At 41.8% G+C, this 27080-nt stretch overlaps 1 protein-coding gene across 4 annotated transcripts; it reads right to left on the reverse strand.

Annotated features, from left to right (window-relative positions):
* LOC126720396 (uncharacterized) lies at positions 1–26346 on the reverse strand. 4 transcript variants are annotated; one of them, XM_050422826.1, is made up of 3 exons: positions 23384–26346; positions 705–955; positions 1–591 (listed from the first exon to the last, which is right to left on the reverse strand). In XM_050422826.1, exon 1 carries the CDS (start codon positions 25811–25813, stop codon positions 23669–23671), a length of 2145 nt encoding a protein of 714 aa, XP_050278783.1. In that variant the 5' UTR covers positions 25814–26346; the 3' UTR covers positions 1–591; positions 705–955; positions 23384–23668. The 4 variants fall into 4 exon arrangements, with proteins under 4 accessions (XP_050278783.1, XP_050278786.1, XP_050278785.1 ...); XM_050422829.1 differs by lacking the exon at positions 705–955; XM_050422828.1 differs by having other exon boundaries at positions 1–880.
* Positions 26347–27080: the final 734 nt, after the last annotated feature.

A 27080-nucleotide genomic window follows, 5' to 3' on the forward strand; every position in this document is an offset into this window, starting at 1 on the left:
TTTTTGGGTATAAAAACTGAGTCAACAGCTATTATAAGATAAAAGTTAGAAACTACAAAGTTTAGACAAGCTACAAGGATTAGTCATTAATAGACACATATTGCTTGAAGCATCGGACAGGGAACTATGTGGCTTTCCTGCTAGAAACAAAACCTGGCCTATCACTACATTAGGGAGTAACAAAAAATGAGTGATCAGACCCTGTTGGTGGAGATTTTGGAGATCCATTGCCAAGGCTTGGTCCTGCCAAGTCGCCTTCCTGTGGTTGTTGCATAATTCAGCTCGTTTTTGGTCATTACTCACTATAATAGCTCTAAAAAGATTCATAGCAGTAGATTTGATCAGAACCTCCACTAGAGCTTCCTGAGCTGCAAGGTGCTGAGTTGGTCTTCCACAGCTAGCACCACCTCTAAAGAGTAGAGCACCATCCATCCTCCTAGCTTCAAAGGCAAAGCCACATCTTTTTGTTCTTCTATTCCTGGAAGCAGCTACCTTAATCAGGACTTGCCAATTTTGAGTAAGCATGGAGATACTTGCTTTGGCTTGTATATTTGCCTCTGATCCTGGTGAGTTTGAAACGCCTCTCTGCACCTGCAAATAAGAGATTTGAACATTAGCACGACTTCCAAAGGAATGGGGACCTTTCCTTTGTGAAGAACCACATTTCTATGGTTCCAGATTAATCAAAGGGTAATGAACACAACCTGTAGAAGATCCATCTTCGCACTTTCTGTGATACTATTTGTGTTGATATAATTCCATATCCACTGCTTAACTGAGTAGGCATTTAGCTCTATTGTTCTGATTTCAAGAGTTGAGCCACACCAAATAGCTCTTGCAAAAGTGCAATGTAAGGAAAGATGTAAGGCAGACTCCACCTCTGAATCACACATCAGGCAGATAAAAGAGTTCATGCCCCTCTCCTATGAAGGATTTCAAACACAAGTAAGCTGTCCTACATAATTTTTCAAACACAAGTGAGAATTCTAGCAAGCAGTTTAACCTTCCAGAAGAGCTTCCAATTGGATTGAGATATTTGAAGGGAACTAGGACCACTGTCTATGGATGTGGTTTGGAGTTGCTGTAAAAGAGAGTAAGCTTGAGCCACTCTATAATCCCCTTATGTTGAGTGTTTCCAGACTAGCTTATCGGGGTTATCACCTGTTTTAGGAATAGGAATTTTCATAATTTCTGTGAAGATAGGGTGTGGGTATAATTTCCTTAAGAGGTTACAATTCCAGGACTTAGGATTAGGAACAGTAAGGTCAGCCATTGTTCCATTGGTCAAATTGAGCTCCCTTAAGGTATTACTTGGAGCTTGAAACCAGTCAGGATTGGTGAGAGGTATTTGGTGCCCTACACCCACTATCCATCTTCCTTTATGTAGCTCAGTACTTTGAGGGTTTGCAATGGCCCTCCAGGTCCAAGAATGGTATGGCTTGGGGGAATATTCTTTTAAAGGGGTCCTAGGGAAGTATTTGGCTTTATAGGTTCTAGCTAGCTAGGAGTTGGGGTTGTTTTGAATCTTTCAATATTGTTTAGCCAGCATTGCCTTGTTGAAATCACTGAATTTTTTGAAACCAAGTCCTCCCTTACTCTTAGGATTACAAATCTTATTCCACCCAATTAATTACATTTTCCTAGTACCATTGTTATGCCCCCACCAGAAGTCTCTAATCATGGCATCTAGTTTGTTACAAATCACCTTTGGTACTTTGAAGTAGGAAAAGGTGTATAAAGACATGGACTGAAGCACTAATGAGATTAGAGTTGCCCTGCCTGCTTGAGACAGCAATTTTGGACTCCAACCCTGAAGTTTTGCTTGAAGCCTCTCTACCAAATCCTCAAAATCTACTACTCTCCTACCTTTCAATTTGAAGTTCAAACCTAGATATCTGCTAGGATTTTGGACTAAGTTTACCTGCAAGGCATCAGCTAAGGATTCCTGAATAGAAGAGGGGATATTAGGGGAGCAATACAAATAAGATTTTGTGAAATTGATGTTTTGACCCAAGAGGGAGCAATACCAGAGAATTATGCCCTTCAAATTGTTCAAGGAGTGTTTATCATTTTGGAAGAAATATAAGGAATCATCAGCATAGAAGAGATGTGTGAAAGAGACTCCATTTCTACCTAATTTGATTCCTTTAATTTTATTTTGGCCTTCAGCCTGTATGAGTGCAATGGATAGAATATTGGCATATAATAGGAACAAATAGGGGGAGATTGGATCCCCTTGTCTGACTCCTCTGGTTGGAAGGAAGGTGTGTGTGGGACTACCATTTAGGAGTAAAGCATATTGGACTGAGGAAACACATTCCATGATCCTGTGGACCCTATAATTACCAAAATTCATTCAGATCAAAACTGTCTTAAGAAAATTCTGACTTACCTTATCATAAGCTTTACACATATCAACTTTGAGAGCCCCATATCCTTTCTTTCTACCCTTCTTTTTCTTTAGAGTATCAATAATTTCATGAGCAAGAAAGATATTATCAGAGATTACAAAGACTTATCCATTAAACGTTTCTACCTATTGACCATAATCTTGGATATGATCTCATAGGAGACAGTACAAAGACTTATTGGCCTAAAATGAAAGACCTCCTTTGGAACCATCACTTTAGGAATAAAGGTAATGAAGGTTTGAATTAAGGCTTTCAGCATTGAACCTGAATGGAAGAAGGCATGAACAGAATTTAGTATATTAAAGTTCAAAAACGTGTACAAAACACCTTTGAACGTTTAGACCCCCAAATTACAACTTAACCAATACAAGCAATATGTCAAACAACTAGTGTGCGGAAACTTAACACATGCTATAATACGAAATTGGTTAAAGACTATCTAAGCCATAACAAAATAAAACCACAGCAGATAATAAATAGGCAAAGATAGAGAGGAAGGAAGATGCAAACACAAAGACAACACGCGATGTGTTATCGAAGAGGAAACCGAAGTCCTCGGCGAAAAACCTCTCCGCCGCCCTCCAAGCGGTAATCAATCCACTAGAAAATACAGTTGGGATACAAGGACAGTAATAGACCCTCCAAGCCTAATCTACCCAGTGCACCTAAGCCCTCCAAGCTTCTTGCTCCAACGAGGTTGCGCCGAACCTTTTTCTTTTCTAGCTTCCCGGATTCCGCTACTATACCATAGCATCAACCAATGAAGATTGGTTCCTTCCTAACTGCTTCCCAGAAATCCAAACAACTGTCTCACAGAGATGATAATGGTGAGAACCGGGTTTGGTATAATGCCTCTCAAGGATTTGACAATGGAGAGGAAGAGAGTTGAGGAATTTGAAGAGACTCTAAGGTAGAGATTGTGGGTGAAGCAATCTGGTTTTTCTTTAGGGTTTCTCTCTCAAAATTCTCTCTAGAAGCTCTCTTTCAATCGTGGGTTAAAGGGGTATTTATACTAGAGTGGGAGAGGAATGTGAAACGTCAGGTTTTACAAAACAGGGGTGGCTCGCGGCTTGACCAAGTCGCGAGATCCAGTCGCGAGTTAACCGTATGGCCAGTTGTCCTGTTTTGTCCTGTAGTGTTCCAGCTGGCATGACTATTCATCTTCCAGCATGCTTGGCACGTGTGCAGCTTCTGGCGGCTTGCAGCCGCGAGTCCACCCGCGAGTCCCAGCCGCGAGTCTCTGTTTTCTTGCACACTCTTGAGCAAACTTCACTCTATCTCACTCACTACCCTTACAACAAACCCACCTAAATACAGGGTTACTAAATGCTGAATTACAAGCAAATTTGGCACGGAATAAAGCCAATTAGATGGTTGAATAAATTCAACCTTACAATCTCCCCCTTTGGCTATTCCGTGACAAAACCCTAAAACAGACTCTAGACTTAACATGTGAGTTGGGAACAGTTGAACAAAACTCACTCACACCTAACTCTAGAAGCTGTGAAGCACTTGAATCATATGAACATAATACTCCTGAAACACAACAATACACCATGATCATTGTAAGCAGAAAATTATAAATGCATATGAAACAGGCAATATGTGATCAAGCAAAGATGGAGTTAATAAACATACCATGGCTTGATCAACCAAGTGAACACCACAAGGTAGTGATCACAGTGCTCATTCACACTTGGAATGAACACAAGGACATACAAGTTAACAAGCACAAGGCAAGACACTTGTATGCTCAACACTCAACCAATGCATAACACACAAGGCATATGCATCTAGGAACAATCCTACAAGGGCACAAGAGTGACAGTACATAAACCAAAATGCAGAACATTTAGATTAAAGTACTGATTTCAACATAGCATAAAGGCTGCACTAAGCAAGGTACATACCATAAAGCCTACAAACTATGCATAAAACATTAACCCTAAAAGCTTACAAAAGCACATGGGTACAAACACATTATATTGAATAAAAACTTAAACAATATAAACTAAAAGTGTTTAAAATTTCTCCCCTTCAAAGTGATGAGAAGCTGTGATGCACTTGGAACATATATATACTTGTACCCTGAAACACTTGCACAAAACACATTAGACCCTCAAGGTAAAGCAAGTAATAAATGACAAGTATAACAAGTAGCAAATGATCATCTGAACATGCATTCAATGAAGCATAATAACATAGGGATATATGCTTGTCCAAAGCACAAACATGATGCAATGAGAACACCAAAGCATAACACAAAGCACCATAAAGCCAACAAGAAAACAAACAGAACAAGGTTTTCTAGTTAACACAATGTCTTCTCCCTCTTGGTATATGCATCTCCCCTATGGAATATCTCTCCCCCTACAAATGTGCATGAGAAATAGAATTTCTCCCCCTAAGGATGTGCACAAGAGTCATAAAGAAATGACAAAACACTCCGACATACTCTTTAGAGTATACTCTCCCCCTTTTTGTCAAGAATAGACAAAGGGTCAAGGAGAAACGAGGGTAAGAGATGAAGGTAAGAACAAAGAGAATGATGCAGGAGGGAAAAATGAAAAAATTTTGGAAAACAACTTTGAAAATAACCCTCAATATGCAAAACACGCGATTTTCGCGACTGAGTTAAGTCGCCAGGGCAAGCCGCCAAAACACTCAAAGACAAAATTTTGAAAAATTTTCTAAGTGTTTTTCGTGACTGGAGGGTCTACCCGCGAGAGAGTCGCGAGCTGAGCCGCCAAAATCTCTGAGTAACCCTCGCGACTGGACCTTCCACTCGCGAACAAGTTGCCAAAAATGACCCGCGAAGACGCGACTGAGTCTCGCGACTTGACTTACCCGCGACAGAGTCGCCAAAACAGGGCAAAACTGGGATTCTTGAAAAATTTCAGATTTTTTAACAAAAAACTTTCCAAAAACACCTAAAACACTCAAAAATCTTTTTGCGCTTGAATTAACAAAGATTGAGCATGTGAAAACACATTTCATCAAGTACAATCACACAAATGAATATGGCATTTATTGAACATAAACTTGTGTGTTGTGTGTGGATATCAACAATGAGATAGTCCTTAGTTTAATGTGAAGCTTCAATGATCAATTCAATTCAACCAAGGCATACACAATTAGCACTAGATCAAGTGATCCATCTCAATTATAGAAATATGTATATATGACCTCCCACAAAACTTGATAACATATTTTGGAGCTTTACATTTGACTCCATAACATTTGATCATTTTGATCTCTTGAGACAATCATCTCTCATTGTGAGAGTGATATTTGATATTTCACTTTAATGAACAAGCCTTTGGCTTTTTGAATAAACATTCTCTTTAATATAGGGTCACTTACCCTTTTTCCTAGTCGAATATTAGAATGTGCGACAGGCTTTTGCAGCTCAATATCTCTTTTCATTTGGAGATTTACATTTGGTGAGCTCTTCTAAGCAAAAACAAAAATAAAGAGTGGGAAGATATATAGACACAAGTCTATGCAAGTTTCAAGATCAACATAACCATTCACTAATCATTCATGACAAGTTTGAAGATCTATTTACAACAATCACATAGATTTCAAGATTTCTCCCACAGTGATATGAGTGCAAAGAAACAAGCAATGCTCGAAAATGCACAAAGCCATTAGCACAAAGGTACAAGGCAAAACAAGTCTTGAGACAAAACTCAACAACGTCGATCAAACTTTTTGATTTTCTACTTTTTATGTGGTTTTGGATTTTTACACACACAAACCAAAGACATAAAAGTAAGATCAAAACAAAAACAAAACAATGCATATAAAGATATGCATGATGCACAAATGCATGACAATGAAGCATCTAATGCATGAAGGGTCCTACAAAGATCGAAAGAATTAGATCAAGGACCAAAGGAACAAAAGCTCAACCATAGGAACCCTTCCTCATCCAAACAGAACAATTGTTTGGAATGAGTGTCTCATGAGAAGTGAGACGAGGGTTGGAAGAATGAGAACCGGAGATGCACATAGACAAGGAGTTAAGAGCATTAAACACTTTCTTTAACAACATGCTATTATCACTAACATCCGGTTTATCCTTTTTAGCACAACTTCCAAGAAGCTCAAGTTTTTCTTTTCTTTTGATTCTTTTAAAAGCATAAAACTTAGAGCATTGAGGTCTTAGATGACCAAAGGCACCACAATGGTGACACACAATGTGTTTAGGTCCACTAGGCCTTTTGGGAAGGGATCTAGCAATATGATTTTGTTCCATCTTCAACTTATGACATTGAGGTCTTATATGACCAATCACACCACAATGGTGGCAAGTTGGAACAAACTTAGATCCATCCAAAGCCTTAGGTTGAGACCTAAACAGAGGCTTTGACTTAACAGTCTTTCTCTCCACATTTTGATTTCTTTTGTGTGGAGGAACGTACACCGATTTGTCCTTAGAGGTAGAATACACATTAGGCACAAGATCGGGTACCACAACATGATTGCAACACAAATTATCATCCATTTTATCAATGGGTTCAGCAATCAAACACTTGGCATGCATCTTAAGAGACTCATTTTCACATTTAAGATCATCAACAAGTTTGTTAGACAAAACAAGTTTAGCATCCAAGTCCATATTCAAACATTCAAACTCTTTCAGCTTTTCAAGAGAAATTTCAGCAAGTTTTTTATATTTTTCAACCAATTTGTTGGATTCATTGAGCTTAGCAATCAAATCATCCTTTTCACAAAATAACTTGCTCAAATTCTTTTGAAACTTCTTAGCATTTTTCTTCAAAAGTTTGTCAACAACACCCATGGATTCAAATAACATGTCATCACACTTATGAGGATTAACACTCATAGAGACATTTTCACAAACACGTGACATGTTACATTCATCACCAACCAAATCATGCAAAGAGTCATACAAAGCACAATCCATGGCAAATAAACACAAGGGGTCAAGGATCACACTTAGGTATTTGTGAGAGTGTCTTTTTCGGGATACTCAGGCCCAAGGATCCCGAGCCTGAGTGAAAAAGAAAAAGGGGATTTGGTGGACTGGGCCTTGACTCACCGCAGCTAAATGGCTGTTTAAGAATCAAGTGAATGCAGAGAATGTTCCTGACATCATACAAAAGGATGACAAACAAGGATATCGAGGAGTGCCAGAATTAACAACGCAAGTTCAGAAGGAAAAATTAAGCAGGATTAGCAAGACAATAAAAAAGAAGTAAATACTGTGGGGATCCTGGGGACAATATTTCATTAAAGCATTATCTGTTTGATTACAGCAAGCTTACTAGGACGTGATACAAAGTCCAATCAAGCTCAAAAATTGCAGCCTTAAATGGCTATTTCAGCCTTCAAAACTTGCGAAGTTTGATTCTTGTTGGATCCGAGTATGTGCCATAGTTGCTTTTACAGGATATCGGGAAGCAGTATTTGTCTTTCCCTTTAGTATTTTCTTTCTGCCTAAACTTTCTGATGATTTTTCTAGTGAATCTCTTCTTTCTATTGTTCCTTTCTTTTTTTCTCGCTCATTGATGGTGCCCGAGGATCCTTGCGCCTTATACTTTGCTGTGATGTTCTCTCTTTTTCTTTTTTGGTTGCTTTTCCTTCTCTGGGCTTCGGGATCCTCAGGGCCTTTTGTATAATACCTTTGGACTTGGTCTTTTTTTCTTCTGGGCTTAACTCACTCTTTCTTGGGCTTAGCTTATTCTTTCTTGGGCTTATTTTTTGCTGTGATTTTTTAGACCTCAACATTTAGCCCCCCGAGCTCGTGGGTTGCCTGAAGCCCACGCATGAGTGATTTAGGTTTCCTTAGGTTTTTGTGGGATCCCAGCTCTCTTATGCTGCTTTTGGTCGCCTCCTTTTCGCGTGTTGTGTTCTTTTACAATTATTACTTTTCGCAGCTTCCTCTTTACACGGGACGTGGCAGTTGAGTATTTGAGATAAAACTCTTCTACCCACTTATCTCGTTTCCCATTGCTTCTCATTAATAACTGCTGATTAACCCTCTCTTCAAATTAAATTTTTTGCAACTGGCGCGTCTTTTCATAAACTGTTTTTCCCAACTGCTACTTGCGCCTTTATTGTAGCCGTTTCACCTTATCATTTTGCTTCTCTGAACTTTTTTCATTCCCTGAGTTTTTTTCTTCTTCTCTGTTACTCTGGTCTTCCCTTTTTCGCACTTTCAATCTCTTTTCTTCTCAGAGTGTGTGCTGTTTCCATGGCTTCTTCTTCTTCTCGCAAGAGGAGAGAGCGCACCCCCAGTCCTTCTGAAGGGGAAGGTTCTTCTGGTTCTGCTCCGAGCGATTCCCGCAAGGTTGCTGAACGTCCGGCCTTCCCTTTACGGGATCCTTGGTATTCTCTCAGTTTATTTTTCCCCCATATATCTCATGGTGAGGCTCCTCCATCCCCTCACGTTTGGCTATTTTCTGGCCAAGCGGGTTTCGCTGGTTCCGCTCAGGTTCCTGACCCTAGAGAGATTTTTGATCTCCAGATCAGACAAGGAATCCGAGAGGTGGTTCCTATTTTCTTTGATTTTGTTTCGGGAAAGATTCAGGGTTGGCCTATATGGGTAGACAAAGATCTGTCTGATGCTGAGTTCGTGGGTCGTTTGGAGCGCGCCGGCATCCTAAAGGCAGTGGCTATTTCCAGAAACCTTGAGGGTTTCAGAGATGCCAAAGGGCTCAGGCATCTGGTACGTCGTTGGTGTCCTTCCCTTCATACTTTTTTCTTTTCTACTAGTGAATTGACAATCACCTTGGAGGATGTGGTTAATAACTTCCTCCTCCCAGTGTTTGGTGAAGAAAATCCCTTTGATATTGATCTTTCTGGTGAGGATCTCGTGGTGGAAGAGAAATTATTTGGTCATTTTGGTGGCCGCTCCGCCTCTCCTGGTGGTAAACCGGCTAGGATGGGGAGATGGGTGATGACCCTCTCTCGTGAAAAGGATAAGGAAGTGAGGTGGGCCGGTTTCCTGGCTTTTTGGCTTAGTAAATTTCTATTCAGTGAGTTCCCTGGGTACGGAGTTAAGTCTTCATTTTTTCCGCTGGCAATCAAGTTGGCTCGGGGTACCCAGTATCCTTTGGCCCCTCTGTTTTTGGGTCATGTTTATTCTCAACTGGACCAGCTTCATGGAGACGAGGCTGAGGGTGACTCTTGCTATGTGATTACTTCATCTCTTCATTGTGCCATTCTTCAAATTTTTATGTGGGACCGTTCTGCAGCTACCTTGGCTAAGTGTAGAAATTTGAAGTTTGTGAAGGACAAGTTCCAAGGATCCCCCGACATAGTGAAGGGTCTTTGTGGCAATTCTACTGATGCCTTTCCCATTATTTTTCGCTGGATTAGCTTGAAGGGTGGTGGCCTCAATCTTGTGGAGTTGTTTGACCAAGCAGGGAGCTTATATTGGAGATCCCCTCGTGAGTTTGGTCCTGGCTTTGCATGTGATTCTGTGTTATCTTCTTTTTTATCTTCAACAGGTAACACCTTTGACTTGCGCCGTGGTGATGAGGGCAGCCTGGCTTATCTTGCCTGCATTAGCCCCTCCTGGCTTCCCGTGCCTTCTTCAAGTGGCCCAAAGTACACTCATTATTTAGCACATCGGGTGCTTCGACAGTTTGGTTTTGATCAAGATATCCCGCCAGTTTTCAAGGATGTGGTGCCATCCCTTCCTTCCTTGGATCCTTTCTTGAGGCTGCAGGCCTTTTCTTATTGGTCTCGGAGGAGCCCCCAGTTCGTAGTGCCTAACTCCCAGAGAGGAGTCTTTGCTTCCAGTGGCTATACCGGTTATTGGAGAAGAGTACAAAAATCTTTTGTTGACTATGTTGGCACTGGTACAATTCGGGAAGTCCCGAACTCTAGCATTGTTTCTGCTCTGACAGCCAATAGACGTTTATCCCTTCCTACTGCTGGGATTGTTTCTGCTGCTGCAAGCAGCAAGACTGGGTTTGCAGAGTGGCATTCCTCCAGGGGAGGTTGGGTGACTTATGGACAGGATTTTCCTGAAGCCTGGCTGGGTGACAGCCTTATCATTGGTACCTCTTCTGGGGTACCCATCAAAAAGGGTGCAACAGAGACAATTAGTGCTGCTATTGCTAAAGGTAGGGATATTAAGTTGAAGAAGATGAAAGCTGCTGATGCTGGCGAAAGTGCAGGGGGTGTGGAGATAGGCTCTGAAGCAAAAAGAAGGAAATCGGGGAAATCTCAAGTACACTTGGCATCTCACGAAGGCAAGGATGTCAGGGAACCTTTAGTTTCAAGGACCCGGAAGAAGACCAAGGTAGAGTCTTCTTTTCCCCAAGTTCCTGTGACTGCTTCAGTCCATGGTTCTTTAGGATCCTCTGGTTTGGTATCCCAGCCTCCTTTAGGACCCTCTGGGCGTACTCGTAGTAAGCAAAAGACTTCCAGAGAATCTGTAGAGAGAGAGAGAAGGGCAAGACTTCTTTCCTTCTTCTCTCTTTTTTTTTTTTTGTTGTATTCACTTTCTATCTTTGCTGACGAGTGGTGATTTTCTTTGCAGTCCAAGCGCAAGTCTGATTATAAGAAGGGTAAGAGTCAATCTTCTGGAGACGACGTGGTACGTGTGTTCCCCTTTCTTCTGTTCTTTCTGTGTTGCTAGCATTCCTGCTGTTTTCTTTTTTTTTTTAGTATTGCCTTCTCTGCTTCTCCTTTCTTTAGGTGGAGGTATCCCCTCCTGTGACTGGCAAGGTTCTGGGGGAGAAAACTATCACAGCTCTTTCTGTCATTTTTCCTGTTATGGGGGAGGAGCCCCCTACTGATGACCCTGCTGATGGAATTGGGCAGCCGATGCAAGGTTCCCAGGACTCTCAGGATCCCAAAGCTTCTAGGATCCCATCATCTCAGAGTCCCCATCTTGAACGCACTCCTAGTCCTATCAAGACTGTGTTTCCTCTGTCCTCGTCAGATAAAGATGCTTTGGGAGACACTCCTTTATCCAAACAAACAGGTAAAGCTTGTTTCTTTTGAAATAACGTTATGTTTCACTCTCTTTCCCAGTTTCTCTTGAGTTCCTTCTTTTCCTTTTAGGTCAAACCAGTGAGAAACCCGCTCATAGTGTTGCCTCTTCTTTAGAATCAGAGAGCTCAGAAGGTGAGTGCAGGCTGTTCCATCGTGTTTTCCCCCCCTTTTTTTTTTTATATATGGCGAAGCCCCCTGCATCTATCCCTTCCTTTAGCCAATTTGCCATTGGTCCCTCACCTTTTCTTCAACTTGCCTTATGTTCCTTCCCAGAATCTTCGGGGAAGTCAGGAGATCAGGAAGAAGAGGTTCTGCCTCAAGAAACTGGAGCCGGTTTGTTCTTCTAGATTTGTTCTTCTTTTTTCTTTTTCTTCTTTCTCCCCCTTTTTTTTTTTGAATACTGATACAGGCTTTGCAGGTTCTGAGCCTGTTATCCCTGAAGGAATTGTGAGACCTGTTGGAGTTGCTGACCTTCATCCAGAGCAGAAGGCTGCAAGTCCTCAGGTTTCTGCAAGTGGTGACACGGTGATGGGGGATGCCCCGAAGGTGGCTGCCTCAGATCTTGATTCAAGGCTTTCCTCTTTCCTGGCTCGCTTCGATCTTTTGGAATTCAACAGTCTTCCTGCCAGCCACTTTCATGTCTTTGGGTCTTCTTATGGCAGCTTCCTGCGCTTCTCTGTTCCTGTGGAGGGCTTGCCACTGCTAGAGAGCCTGCTCAAGAGTCACGGGGATTTTACCAGTGGCTTCAGGGGAGGCATTTTTCTAGGCAATATTCTGATGGAGTTGCTGTGTGCTGTGTTGATTTCTCTAAAGAATTCCTCTGTTGATTCGTTGTCTGAAGAAAAGCTTCTGGAATGGAGAGGTGTGGTGCAGGACCTTCTAGAGGCCAAGTTTAATTTGTCTTTCCTGCTGGATCACTTGCGTCTGCTGGCTCATATGCTGTTTCAAAGGCAATCATTCAAGAGTATAGATACTGAGATAGCTGTTGCTGAGGAAGCTTTGGCTCATGCTCACAAAGTTCTACAAGATTTGAAAGTCAAGCGGCAGAGGATCCTTTCTTCTTTGGCTGTTCCTGCTATTTCTCCAGATGCTTCTCTGTTGGCCGGCCTCATTCCTTAGCTTTTTTTTTATTCATATGAACAATTTGGGGTTGTATAATTTTTTTTTTTAAAACATTGCTCTGCTCTTTCTCTTTTGTGCATCAAAACTGCTTCTTATTTCTTGGTATGTGAATCTGCCTTTTTTCCTTGGATGTATATATATTGTCTTTACTTTCTTGTGATTCTTTCCTTTCCTGAGTCCTGGACCATGGTTTTCACAGGTTTCACTGTAAGTTCTGGTCCAGGTACTTGGTGACTTATTGTGCAAGTACTGAACTGGGTACACTAGTATCCTTCTCTGTGTATTTTTTGAGATACGGTCCCAGTTCATGAACTTTTGACAGGTTCCCCTTTTGCCAAGTGCTAGGCTAGGTATCCTAGATATTTTCTTTTATTCTGTGATCCTAGACCTATGCACTTGGGATTGTTTGTGGGATATCCGAAATTATTTGTGAGGTGGATCCTGGGCCATATGTAGAAAGGGTATTGCATATTCTCCCCCTTTTTTTTGACTCAGGTATCCTTCCTTGAATTTATCCATATTTGGTCTTTGCAGTAAAAAAAACTTAAATGTTGCAGAAAAAGGAATTCCATTAAAACATGATCATTTTTTTTTTTGGAACAAAAGCAAAAGTCTTTTGGTGCAGTATTGACCACAAAGTGTCAATCTATCACATGTTCCTGAACAAAATTATCTTAGGCTAGAATTTTTGATAAAGGCTAAAAAATAAAAAGACAAAATAAAAGGAACTTAGCAGATAGTGAAGTTGGTGAAAGGACCCTAAGGTACTGGGGATCCCGTTGTCCTCATCCATAATATTGCTTCAGCCACTTCCCGTTTATGGGTTCTGTCAGGACTGTCCCATCTTCTTTGGTAAGGTAATAATATCCACTTTCATGAGCTGTATTGATGATGTAGGGTCCTTCCCATTTTGGGGTGAACTTGGAAGGCCCTCGCAGGTTCCTCCTCACGTGCTCCGCCATCCTTAGCACTAGTTGCCCTTTGGTGAACACTCTTGGGCGTACTGCTTGTGCATATGCTCTGGTCATTCTTTGCTGGTATCTTTGGCTCCTTTTCTTGGCCAGTTCCCTTTCTTCTTCTACTCCTTCCAGATCTACTAATCTCTTTTCATTGCTTGCGTCTTCACTTTCTCCCTGATTTTCCTCAAGAACTACCCTTGGTGTAGGAATGATTAACTCCACAGGGCTGATGGCCTCTGTTCCATAAACCAGGGAGAATGGGGAGAATCCTGTGGCTGTCTTTACAGAGCTCCTACATGCCCAAAGCACATCTGCCAAATGGTCACTCCATTTTCCTCCATACTCATGCTTCATTTTTTTAAGGATTTTTAATATTACCCTGTTAGTAGCTTCAGCTTGGCCGTTTCCTTGTGGGTAGTATGGGGTAGATCTTCCCTGCTTGATGTGGTATGCTTCAGTTAATCCCTTCACATCTTTGTTTATGAATGGGGTTCCATTGTCGCTGATCAATCTTCTGGGGATCCCGAATCTTGTAATGATGTGGTCTCGAATGAAATTTGCTACAGCTACTCCAGTAGCTTTTTTCAAAGGGATGGCCTCTACCCATTTTGTAAAGTACTCCGTGGCTGCCAGGATCCATATATAACCATTGGATGGAGGGTTTATGGGCCCTATGAGATCGAGCCCCCAAGTATGAAAAGGCCATGGTGTTGTCATATCCTGTAGGACATTTGGGTGAGTGTGAATCGCATCCCCTAGGACTTGGCAAGCATGACATGTTTTGACCAGCTCCTCAGTCTCTTTTCATCGTTGGCCAGTAATACCCCAACAACAGTAACTGCTTGTGCAGCCTTCTCTTCCCTGGGTGACTTCCGCAATCTCCAGAGTGCACCTCTCTGATTACTTCTCTAGCTTCCTTCGGTCCCAGGCATCTGAGGGGATCCCCGTGGTATCCTTTTTTGAACAAAATATCATTCTGCAAGAAATACCTGCACGCCAGTTTCTTGAGCTTATGGGCCAGCTCCTTGTCGGTTGGCAGGATACCCTGAGCCAGGTATCCTATGAAAGGAACCCGCCAATCTTCTGTAACAAACACAGCGTAGCTTTCTTCTTTATCGATTGCCAAACGACATTCCTTACATTTCCCCTGTATGACTGCTGCTTCCTTGTCCATGTTTGGCCAGTAGTACCCCATGCGTTGCATCCTCCTGTATAGGCTGACTTTTTCTGCAACTCCACATGTTTGGGCGTGTAATTCTTCTAATTTCAACTTTCCTTCCTTCTCGGTGATACATCTGGACAGTATTCCTCCTGGCAGTCTTCTGTACAATTCTCCTTCTATCTGAGTGTAATCCATTAGTTCTTTGATGTTCCCCCTAGGATTTACTTCTTTCATCCTTTCTTTGACTTCGTCCCTCCAGTCCCACTGTTTGGATTCCCCTGGATACATTCCTTGGAGGATTCTCACAATAGAATGTTCCTGCCTTCCTATTTTTATCAGTGTATCTCTCCCATCAAATGGTATTTGGGATCCCAGGGTGGCGAGAGCATCTGCGAACCTGTTTTCGCTTCTTTGAGTGTATTCTATGCTGAAGGTTTGAAACTCCATTTCCAGTCTTTGTGCCCAAGTCCTGTAGGCTGCTAAACTTTGTTCCCGTAATGCAAAGTCACCTTTTACTTGGGAGACTACAAGATTAGAATCTCCCAGCACTCTCATGTGTTTCACTCCTATGCTGAGTGCTATAGTCAACCCAGTCAAGTATGCCTCATACTCAGCTGCATTATTAGAGCATGAGAAACCAAGCTTGAAAGACAGGGGCATGACATCCCCATTTTCACAGCTTAGCACAATTCCTACCCCATTTGAAGTTGCTGTAGCTGACCCGTCAAACCTCATAGTCCATTTCTTCCCTGGGATCTCCATCACTGCTACCTCACCAGGGATTTCTTCGCTCAGCGGGCCTTCTTCCTTCCCTGGGAATTGAGCTAGCAAATCTGCTATGGCCTGGCTCTTTACAGCCTTGGGAGTTCTTGTGCCTATATCATATTGTGAGAGCAATACCAACCATTGTGCCATCCTTCCCGTGAGGAGGGGCTGGTGCAGGAGTGCTTTTATGGGGTGGGACTTGGTTACCAAGAGGATTTGGTGAGCTGAGAAGTACCTCTTCAACCTTTGGGAGGCATAAACAATTACTAGGCAGGCTTTCTCTATTCTGGGGTACCTGGTCTCGGTATCCTTGAGTGTTCTGCTTACATAATATATAGGCTGCTCATTTCCTTGGTCATCTTCTTGCGCCAGCAAAGCTCCTATTGCCTGAGAGTTTGATGCTAAGTATAGCAACAGAGGTCGCCCACGTACTGGTGCCTGGAGGGTGGGCAGATGGTTCATAATGCTCTGAATTCTTTGAAAAGCTTCCTGCTGCTCCGTTCCCCAGGCGAATTCATTTCCCTTTTTCAGTAGTTTTGATAAGCCCGCCGTGGCTGAGGCTAAACCAGGCACAAACCTCCTGATATATGAGACTCTTCCCAGGAAGCTTTTGAGTTCTCTAACAGTAGTTGGTCTTCTCATCGTGGCAATAGCTGTGGCCTTGGCTGGATCCACGCTTATGCCTTTGTGATGTACCAGGAACCCAAGGAACTTTCCAGCAGACACTCCAAAGGCGCACTTCATGGGGTTCATACGTAACTTGTATTTCCTGCATCTTTCAAAGACCTGCTCAAGTACTTGGAAATGTCCTGTTCTGATTTTTGACTTGACCACAATATCGTCTACATAATCTTCCATCTCCTCATGCATCATGTCATGGAAAATGGCTGTCATGGTTCGTTGATACGTAGCCCTCGCATTTTTGAGGCCAAAGGGCATTACAGTGTAGTAAAAGTTCCCAATCGGAGTTCTGAATGCCGTCTTCTCTGCATCTTTGGCTGCCATGCGAATTTGATTGTATTCACTGTACCCGTCCATAAACGAGAACATTAAGTTTCCTGCAGCTGAATCTACAAGGAGATCGATATTGGGCAAGGGGAACTCATCTTTAGGACATGCCTTGTTCAAGTTGCGAAAGTCTACACAGCAGCGGATTTGACCATTCTTCTTCTTCACAGGTACAATGTTGGAAAGCCATTTTGGGTGTTGGATGGGTTTGATAAAACCAGCTGTTAGTAATTTCTTGACTTCTTGGACTATTTGAGCTTCTACCTCAGTGTGGAAGACCCTGGCTGGTTGGACTACTGGCCTCACCCCTGGTTCCACATTAAGAGAATGGACTACTAACTCCGGGTCTAGACCAGGCATCTCATCATAAGTCCATGCAAACACATCTCTGTATTTTTGAAGTAAGGCTACCAGTTGTTCTCTTTCTTGAGCCACCAATTGACTGCTAATGAAAACAGGTTTCCGGGATCCTGGTTCTGTTCCCAGGTCTACTTCCTTCAGTTCTTCCTCGGGCTGAATCTGGGCCTCCTTAACTGGTTCTTCTGGGATTTCTTCTTGGGCCATCATGCAACTTGGTGGTCCGGGACCTTCCTGCACAATGCATTCGGGCCCCGCGCACCTTCACAAACGATAAATTAGCCTTCCCCCAGGTTCCCGCACCACCACACATTCTCGGGATCCTGAAGAGCTGGGCTCCCTCTTTTGTCTTTTTCTTTCTAAAAGGTTTCTCAGGTCACGGGTGCTCCTTCCTCCTTCTTCTTCTTCTAGGATAGGTGCCCCCGGGGTCCCTGGGTGGGGTTCTCATCATCTGGCTCCAACTCATCATAAAACATTGTTTCTGCAAAGTTCACTTCTCCCTGGCTGAAAGGATTATGATTGGCAGGGATCCTTATGGGCCTCCCATTCAGTCTCCCTTTAATGCATTGATGGAACGTGGATGGAATAAGACGATGTTTGTGAAGCCACGGGCGTCCCAGCAGTACGTGATAAGAAACTTCTGCATTAATCACATGAAACCTTGTCAAAGCTACTATTGGCCCTACCCTTAAGGCTAGCTGTACGTATCCTTCTGTTGCTTCCACCGATCCTCCAAATCCTGTTATCTCCATGGGGGCCCCCAGGATCCTTCTGTCAGCTAAGCCAACAGCTTCCAAGGTACTCAAGGCTATGAGGTTGAGTGATGCCCCTGTATCCACCAGTGCTCTCCTGACTTGAACGCCGTTTATGGTGGCCATTAAATAAAGGGGTCTACGGTGGTCTGGGTGCTCAATCTCCATGTCCTCATCAGTGAAAGTTATTGCATTGGTTGTCTCCAGGAAAGCTCGACTAGCATGTGACTCAGCTGTAAAACATTCCATCCCTGAATCTGCTGCTATACTCATGAGAGACTCTGTGGCCACTCTTCTTGCTTCTGGTCCGAATCCTAATTGATTGAATAGTGACCTGAACTTAGGATTCTTTTGGAGGGTCTTGACTGTACTCGGGTGGAAGGATCCTTCAGATTCTCCTGCCTCTGCTGGGTTCCCATGTATTACTACTGCTACCACCCCTTTTCCTTTGTGGTTAGGTAAGGGGTTCCTCTGCACTTCTGGTTCCTTCTGGGTGAGCTCCAGGGTTCCTTCTCTCAACTTTTTGTGGAATAATCTGCGAAGGGTCCAGCAGTCCTTGGTGGAGTGCTTCACATAGTTATGGATTCTGCAAAATAAAGGATTCTTTCTTTCTTCTTCGGTTGGTGGCCTGGACACAGTGAATGGCCTAACAACCCCATCTCCAATCCATTTGTCTAGGACATGGCTTAACTCCTCAGCTGTGCATGGGATCACTGGTGGTTCTTCAAACACCTTTCCGTCTGGTCTTTTCCTTTTTTCTCCTGTTGATGCTGTCATAGCTTGGGATGCGGGCAGCCTTTTGGTTCTCATGGTTTGCGCCGTCCTTCTGGTTCTTTGCAGCAGATCAGCAAACTGTGTGATACATAAATTTTCAAGGTTGAGCCTGTAGTCAAAAAGCATGTTGGCTATGCAGGTTTCCACGAGCTCCTTTTCTTCATGGTCTCCATAGCAGTCTAGAGACACATCTTCGAATCTTTTAATAAACTGAACAGGATCTTCTCCAGGTCTCTGCCTCACCATCTGCAGGTTCTGGAAAGTGATTTTGTCTTCACCAGGGTAATATTTGGCGCAGAATTTTTCCATCATCTCATCCCAGGTCTTGATGGACCCGGGTCTCAGCGTGGTGTACCAGGTGTATGCCCTATCTACCAAAGATTTGGCAAATTCCCTTAGACATAATTCTTTATCTCCTGCATAAGGGCCCATAGTGTGGACAAACCTGCTCACATGTTCCACGGCACTTCCATTCCTCCCATCAAAAGGATGGAACTTTGGGGGTTCGTATCCTTTAGGATATGGTTTGCCAAGGAGTTCTGGAGGGAACGGGGGATCCCGAGAGAATTGCTTAGGGATCCCTGAGAGTTTTTCCCTTTCTTGCTCCAAGAGGGCATTGACGTCTGCCAGTGTCAAATACTGAGGGTTGGCTCTTCCTCCTACTGCTGACCCTCCTTCTGGCTGGGTCCCATCTTGGTGGCCAGTAGGGGGAATGTTGTCTCTGACTTCCTGTGTCCTGCCTTCTTTGAGAAGACGAACTTCTTGCTCCAAATCCTTTAACATTGCTGTCATCCTGGCCATTAGGTCTGGTCCTGTCTTGCGTGTCTTTGTTCCGACACAACCTCCTGTTCCACCAAGGGTATCCCACCTCCTTGCCTGGAGACTTCCTCGTTTTCTCCTACAGGTTCAGAGGCCGTAGGTGGCACATTGGTTCCTTTGCTGTTTCTTTGTCTTGGAGGCATTCTCTGTGAAGGGATTGTTTCTTCCTTCTTCTTTGCCCAGTCCCCAGTGGAGTCACCAAAATGTGAGAGTGTCTTTTTCGGGATACTCAGGCCCAAGGATCCCGAGCCTGAGTGAAAAAGAAAAAGGGGATTTGGTGGACTGGGCCTTGACTCACCGCAGCTAAATGGCTGTTTAAGAATCAAGTGAATGCAGAGAATGTTCCTGACATCATACAAAAGGATGACAAACAAGGATATCGAGGAGTGCCAGAATTAACAACGCAAGTTCAGAAGGAAAAATTAAGCAGGATTAGCAAGACAATAAAAAAGAAGTAAATACTGTGGGGATCCTGGGGACAATATTTCATTAAAGCATTATCTGTTTGATTACAGCAAGCTTACTAGGACGTGATACAAGGTCCAATCAAGCTCAAAAATTGCAACCTTAAATGGCTATTTCAGCCTTCAAAACTTGCGAAGTTTGATTCTTGTTGGATCCGAGTATGTGCCATAGTTGCTTTTACAGGATATCGGGAAGCAGTATTTGTCTTTCCCTTTAGTATTTTCTTTCTGCCTAAACTTTCTGATGATTTTTCTAGTGAATCTCTTCTTTCTATTGTTCCTTTCTTTTTTTCTCGCTCATTGATGGTGCCCGAGGATCCTTGCGCCTTATACTTTGCTGTGATGTTCTCTCTTTTTCTTTTTTGGTTGCTTTTCCTTCTCTGGGCTTCGGGATCCTCATGGCCTTTTGTATAATACCTTTGGACTTGGTCTTTTTTTCTTCTGGGCTTAACTCACTCTTTCTTGGGCTTAGCTTATTCTTTCTTGGGCTTATTTTTTGCTGTGATTTTTTAGACCTCAACAGTATTTAAACCACAACAAGTGTACCTGCTCTGATACCAAATGAAAGTTCAAAAACGTGTACAAAACACCTTTGAACGTTTAGACCCCCAAATTACAACTTAACCAATACAAGCAATATGTCAAACAACTAGTGTGCGGAAACTTAACACATGCTATAATACGAAATTGGTTAAAGACTATCTAAGCCATAACAAAATAAAACCACAGCAGATAATAAATAGGCAAAGATAGAGATGAAGGAAGATGCAAACACAAAGACAACACGCGATGTGTTATCGAAGAGGAAACCGAAGTCCTCGGCGAAAAACCTCTCCGCCGCCCTCCAAGCGGTAATCAATCCACTAGAAAATACAGTTGGGATACAAGGACAGCAATAGACCCTCCAAGCCTAATCTACCCAGTGCACCTAAGCCCTCCAAGCTTCTTGCTCCAACGAGGTTGCGCCGAACCTTTTTCTTTTCTAGCTTCTCGGATTCCGCTACTATACCATAGCATCAACCAATGAAGATTGGTTCCTTCCTAACTGCTTCCCAGAAATCCAAACAACTGTCTCACAGAGATGATAATGGTGAGAACCAGGTTTGGTATAATGCCTCTCAAGGATTTGACAATGGAGAGGAAGAGAGTTGAGGAATTTGAAGAGACTCTAAGGTAGAGATTGTGGGTGAAGCAATCTGGTTTTTCTTTAGGGTTTCTCTCTCAAAATTCTCTCTAGAAGCTCTCTTTCAATCGTGGGTTAAAGGGGTATTTATACTGGAGTGGGAGAGGAATGTGAAACGTCAGGTTTTACAAAACAGGAGTGGCTCGTGACTTGACCTCGCGGCTTGACCAAGTCGCGAGATCCAGTCACGAGTTAACCGTATGGCCAGTTGTCCTGTTTTGTCCTGTAGTGCTCCAGCTGGTATGACTGTTCATCTTCCAGCATGCTTGGCACGTGTGCAGCTTCTGGCAGCTTGTAGCCGCGAGTCCACCCGCGAGTCCCAGCTGCGAGTCTCTGTTTTCTTGCACACTCTTGAGCAAACTTCACTCTATCTCACTCACTACCCTTACAACAAACCCACCTAAATACAGGGTTACTAAATGCTGAATCACAAGCAAATTTGGCACGGAATAAAGCCAATTAGATGGTTGAATAAATTCAACCTTACAGTATATCCTGATTGACAATATTCCAATACTCTTGATAGAAAAATGCTAAGATACAATTAGGACTAGGAGACTTATGTGGACTCAATTGAAAGACTGTCAGTTCAATCTCAAAATTTGTAGGTGGTTTTTAAAGTTGAAGTAATTACTGATGGTTTAACTTGGGAATAGGTAAAGATTCTAACTCACCAAGAATCCATTGAACTGATTTAGGATCTATTTCAGTAAACCTATCCTTGAAGTGTGACACAAGAATTCTTTCTATCTCCTCAGATTCTCAGTTAGGGTCCCATTATCTTGCCTTAGGTTTACAATCCTATTTTTGGCTCTTCTTTGTTTAACTACAATTTGAAAGTACTTTATGTTCCTATCCCCTTGGATAATCCAATCACTCCTTGCCTTTTGGGCCCACTTAATCTCTTCCTTAGTCAGTAGGTCTTCTATATTCTCCCTAAGTTCTTTTTCTTTTCTAAGATCCTCTAGAGTGTGAATAGAGTCATGCATGTTCTAAAGTAGTTGGTGTTTGACCCTAATTTCCTTTTGCACTCTTCCAAATACCCTTTTATTCCATTCAATGAACTGTTTTCTAACATTAGCCAATTTATTCTATAATTGGAAAGCTCTTGACCCATTAGTGACCACTCCCCAGGCATTTTGGACCACATTTTGAAATTCATTATGATTGATCCACATCTTCTCAAATCTATAAGGCCTTCTCTTAAAATTTATTTTCTAAGTCTAGGAGAATGGCTCCATGGTCAAATCTTAGGATAGATTGGTTGTGGAGAGTATATTAAGGGTAAGTATTGATCGAATCTACAATGGCAAAAGACCTATCCAATTTTTCCATGACAAAGGTTTCATCCTCTCTTATTGATAGGCCAAGAATGTATTGACCCCTTATAATGAATTAATTGATTAATTAGCCAAATTTATTAATTAATTAAATTAACATGCAAAATAAGTGGCAGCATAAATAAATCACCAATTAACTAAAGTGCAGTGGAAATTAAAATGACACGGTGATTTGTTTATGAATGGGGAAAACCTACACGGCAAAAACCCCACCAGGTAATTTTAAGGAAACCAGTCATGAGAATCCACTATTATCAAAACAAGCGGTTACAAGTAAAGGAATCCCAGTACCCTATACCAACCTACAGTTGAACCATTACCCCAATACCCAATTGGACTTGTTCTGCGGTGACAATCTCTCCTTTCAATGCACGGCTCCCAGTACGTGACTAACCAATAGATGCGCAGATCCTAGTACGCGACTTAATCACGAACTTAAGAAGGATGTTGGCTGCAAAGTTCTTCAGTTCATTACACAATGAAGATCAAGAAACTCATTGGTCACAAAACCCTACGGTGCACAAACATAGCAGCTTCTTCAAGAGAAAGATGAACTATGGCATATGTCTCTGGTTCACAATATGCTTGTGAAAAACTTTTGCATTGAGTTGCATTTGCTGTGAAAGCCCTTAAAACAATTCTTATATATGTTTAAGATTGTGAGAAAAGAAAGCCTAAACACATACTCACGAATTGGATGAAAATTAGCTCTTGAAAAACTGAGTTTCATAAAACTCTATAGATAGCCATTTATCAAACTAGCTGTCGAGCTACGGGCTTCAGCAGTTTTTAAACCTCAATAGATGCTAGCTGTCGAGTTTTAAAATCCAGCATTTTCTCACTTGATTCTTAGACAGACTTGCATGGCTTTAATACTTGAACTTGAAACCTTATTTCTTGAAGTATTAAACACATCCTAGATCTATCCAATTATAAATAAAGTGCGTTTTGTCAAAGGATTAGCCAATTACATAAAATAATAACATATGTTCCTAACATTGAATCACATATGTCCTAACACTTATGTTCATCTAGGTATATTTTTGACCCTTAGCCTCAAGTTCACAAAATTCCAATTCATTCAAGGTTTGTTGAAACAACTCTGCCCCAATTATTTTCCTTGTATTAAAAGCAAATTTATCATCATGGGATAGAATTTGATTAAAGTCCCCTATGCAAAGCTAGTTTATCCTAGCTATTTACTTAAGGTGTTTAAGTTCCAGCCAAACTTCTTCCCTTTTAGAGTGGTCAGGTTGCCCATAAATAAAAGTAATTGAAAGAAGAGTACCTTTTTAATCCAGCATCTCTAAGTGGATCATGTGCTTCGAGCTGTGTTGGACTGTGAGCTTCTGCTCTGACAACCATCCCTGCAAAAGAGCCCCACTGAGTCCCTCCCTTGGAACTTCCCATCCATTCCGGAATTCACACTTCCTCAAAAAGTCCAAAACTTTATCTCTGTCCAGCTTGGTTTCCATCAAAAACAAAATATTGGGTTTATATTCTTGGGCCTTTTCTTGGCATTGCAGAACTGCAAAGGGGTTGCCCAGCCCTCTACAATTTCAGCTTAGGGCCCTTATGGCTGCTGGGGAAGCTGTTGAGGGCTAGCTTCCCAGAACAGATTTTCTGACTCAGCATTAGTAGTGGTTGTATCAGTTGTTGATAGCAGCTTTTGAGGATTGATTACTATTGATTGGTGGCTTTCCTTATCAAATAACCCACAGCATAGCATTTTCCCAATATTTCTACCAATTTTCTCTATTTCTTTCTTAAGCCTCTTCCTTGAATTCTCTGATAGATTATCCTCCTCTGGCACTATTATAGGGTGTGTAGTTAAGGTCAAGGTGGGGTTGGCAAAAGGAGTTGATTCTGAGGCAGTAGGAAGTGGTAGGCTTGGGCCTAAGGTGAGCAATTCAAAAGGGCTAAGATCCCTTACCCTTCCTTCGGTATGCCAAGCTGGGCTAGAGCTAGAGAGGTTTGCATGTGGGCTTGGATCAGTGGCAGCAACACATTGGTCTAGGTCCTGGCCTTTTGTGCTAGTTGGGTTTACATTTTTAGATTGGGCTTCCTCAATTTGAGTGGGTAGTAGGCTCGGCCCAGTGATTGAACTTCCCAATTCAAATCTAAATCTCCCATGATTAACTCTTTGCACAAGAGATTCAATAAAGGAGTCTGGTGACTCAGGTATATAGCCATTCATCCAAGGCCGAGATTGTACAGTTTCAGGCCTTTCCTCATTCAAGCTGTCCAACTTAAACAACACTACTGTTGTATCACTCTCTGTCTCTGATGCTTCAAAATCTTGATACTGACTTTGTCCATTGGTTATGAAGGGCTCATTTCCTTCAATCCAAGCCCATGTCACATTTGAATTTTCAGGTGGTGCCCATGGAGGTCTTGTGGAAAGATTGTTTCTTGCTACCATGTTACTTGTGTGATCTTGTTCCATGTGCTGATACGCTGCGTGGTCATTCTCCTGGTTAACTATCTCTGGGTTGGTAGGGATTGAGGTGCTTGAGACAAGAGAGTTTTCTAATGTAGGAGGTACAGTTCTATTATTCATGTTTAAGAGATTAATAGCAGTTGTAAGAATGGATTCATTGTTATTTGGTTGACAATTAGAGGTGGCTTGAAGGTTGAAGTCGGGTGTTTGATTATGACTTACTGGTGGTTTTGTAGTGTCAAGTCTGGGTTCTTGGGGTGAATGTAGTGGACTTGGTGTACTGGGGTTAGAGTACTCAGGGAAGGGATCAAAAGGTGCTGCATGTCCTAAGGTTTGGGTTAGATGTCCAAATCTTATTTGTGTTGTCCACCTCCTATGAAAAGCTCGCAACTCATTTGAGAATTGTGGTTGTAAGGCATCAAACCTGAATTGAACTTGATGCAAATCTTGGATTCTCACTCTCTGCCTATACAAACTTCGTTCGATATCATCTATGCAATGTGTGCATTGTCTTCGAGTATGTCCTATTAGTCCACACCGAGTACATAATTTGTGGACTCTCTCATATCGGCACTGAATCCAAAAGTTAGATCCCTCATCTGTTCTTAAACTAAAACCTGTAATAACTGGTAACCACGGGTCCACCCTCACCTTAACACGCATGAAACTAATATTTCTAGGTATTCTATCCTCCCAATCAACCTGTTCCACAATACCCATCAGTTGACCCATATACTTTGCTAATTCCGGATATTGGTATTCTAGTGAAAGGCCATGAAATTGTACCCAAACCGAAATGTAGTTCAATTGAAGACGTTTCAACACTAGGTTAGGTCTCCATTTCTCTAACACTAGCAAAGCCCCTTCCATGGCCCATGGTCCTTCATTACAGATATGTTGAAGATCTTCAATGTACTTAAAATGAAGTATATAGAAATATGATTCACGACCCACCACAGTGACTAGGCCTCTAAGTCTCCAAGCAGCATTAATAATATTTTGAAAATAACTCACCGAGAACTTTCGATAGTCTAAGAGAAAGCCAATAGCACATCTGTTCCAGAAATCTCTTTGAGCAGTTACATCATCTTGATCAGGTCTTATGATAGGCCCATGCCTGGCAAAGGGAATCTCATCATCACTGGATAGCAAATCAGGCTCTATCTCCTCTGCTGACATGTCCCTACTATAGTTTGTATCGCTGCTATCTGTCCAGCCATACTCTCTAGCTTCAATATTGTTGTCCATAGGTCCAAGACCAGTAGCGACACCTTGCATGCAGCAGGGGTAGTGGTGCCAAAGGACCAAAGAAAAAAAATAAGGAACCCTTAGAACAAAAGACAAGGAGAAAGATGGTGTAGTGAAAGGTACAAACAGAAAAGAAAACAAGGGATTGGAGAAAAGAAAGGGGAAGCAGACAAAGTAAGAAAACAAACAGGGGAAAGTTCAAGGCAAAAAGGGAAAAAGAAACGGAAAGCCAAAGAAGAAAGGATGAAAAGGATTTAGTTTAGATCACTATAAGTCTAGATGGTCAGAAGAGTCGACTTGAAAGGACCAAATGTCACGCTACTTGCATGTAGGAGAAAAGAAGCCGAAAGGGAATGATGAGAAGCTATAGAAAGGATCAAAAATTAAAAAGGACAAGACGGCTACACCTATCAGGTTAAAGACGGTACACAAAAAAAATAAAATAAAAAGAATAAAGGTAGAAGCTAAGGAACACACAGCCCAAAAAGTGACCGCCGGCGATGACTCCATTGGGAGAAGAGCTCTTGAGAGAGAAAAAAAAGCTACCTTCCCAGAATATTGGCATATATCTGATTAACATAAAAATTGGCATGCATGTTAATAATATATAGAACATGTAATTTAACGATTAAATTTTTAAAATATGAATTTAATAACAAGTTATTAGGTAATGTAATATTATTTAGAGTTATATCATGTGTAACTTGAACTCAACCTAGGGGTGGAGCCAGAGGGGGGCGAGGGGGGCACCTACCCCCTCTGACTCCTAAAACATCCTTGCATATGTAGTCTACTCTAGTTAGTCCTTGAGACATTGAGGAAAAAAAAAAAAAAAAAAAAAAAAAAAAAAAGGACACCCACTTGAAAGTGACCCAAGAAAAATTAAGAAAGGAAGAAAAAGTTATTCTCAAAGACCAAACCATGTAACATTTTCACCATTTCACTATTATCATAAGCAGTTTTTGTCTGTCTTGCACCTATTTCACTACTTTTTCTTATTATTTAATATCTTTGTTTTCACCATTTTCACTGTGATACATTTCACAGCATTTTATTATTAAGTGATGTTAGAGATATTACAAATTTTACTACTTATGTCTTACAAATTAGCATCTCACCAATCACAAAAAATAATTTCAAACATATATTCATTATATTGTTTAAGTAATACTACTCACATTTTTACCACATCAATTTGTAAAATTTGTTGTAGCTATGACTATGAATTGGTTATTTTTATTTATTTATTTTAATACTATGAAATATATTCATATTTTCTTACCATTGTTTTGTTATT

The sequence above is a fragment of the Quercus robur genome, chromosome 4, assembly GCF_932294415.1.
Source record: "Quercus robur chromosome 4, dhQueRobu3.1, whole genome shotgun sequence".
Classification (NCBI taxonomy): Eukaryota; Viridiplantae; Streptophyta; class Magnoliopsida; order Fagales; family Fagaceae; genus Quercus; species Quercus robur.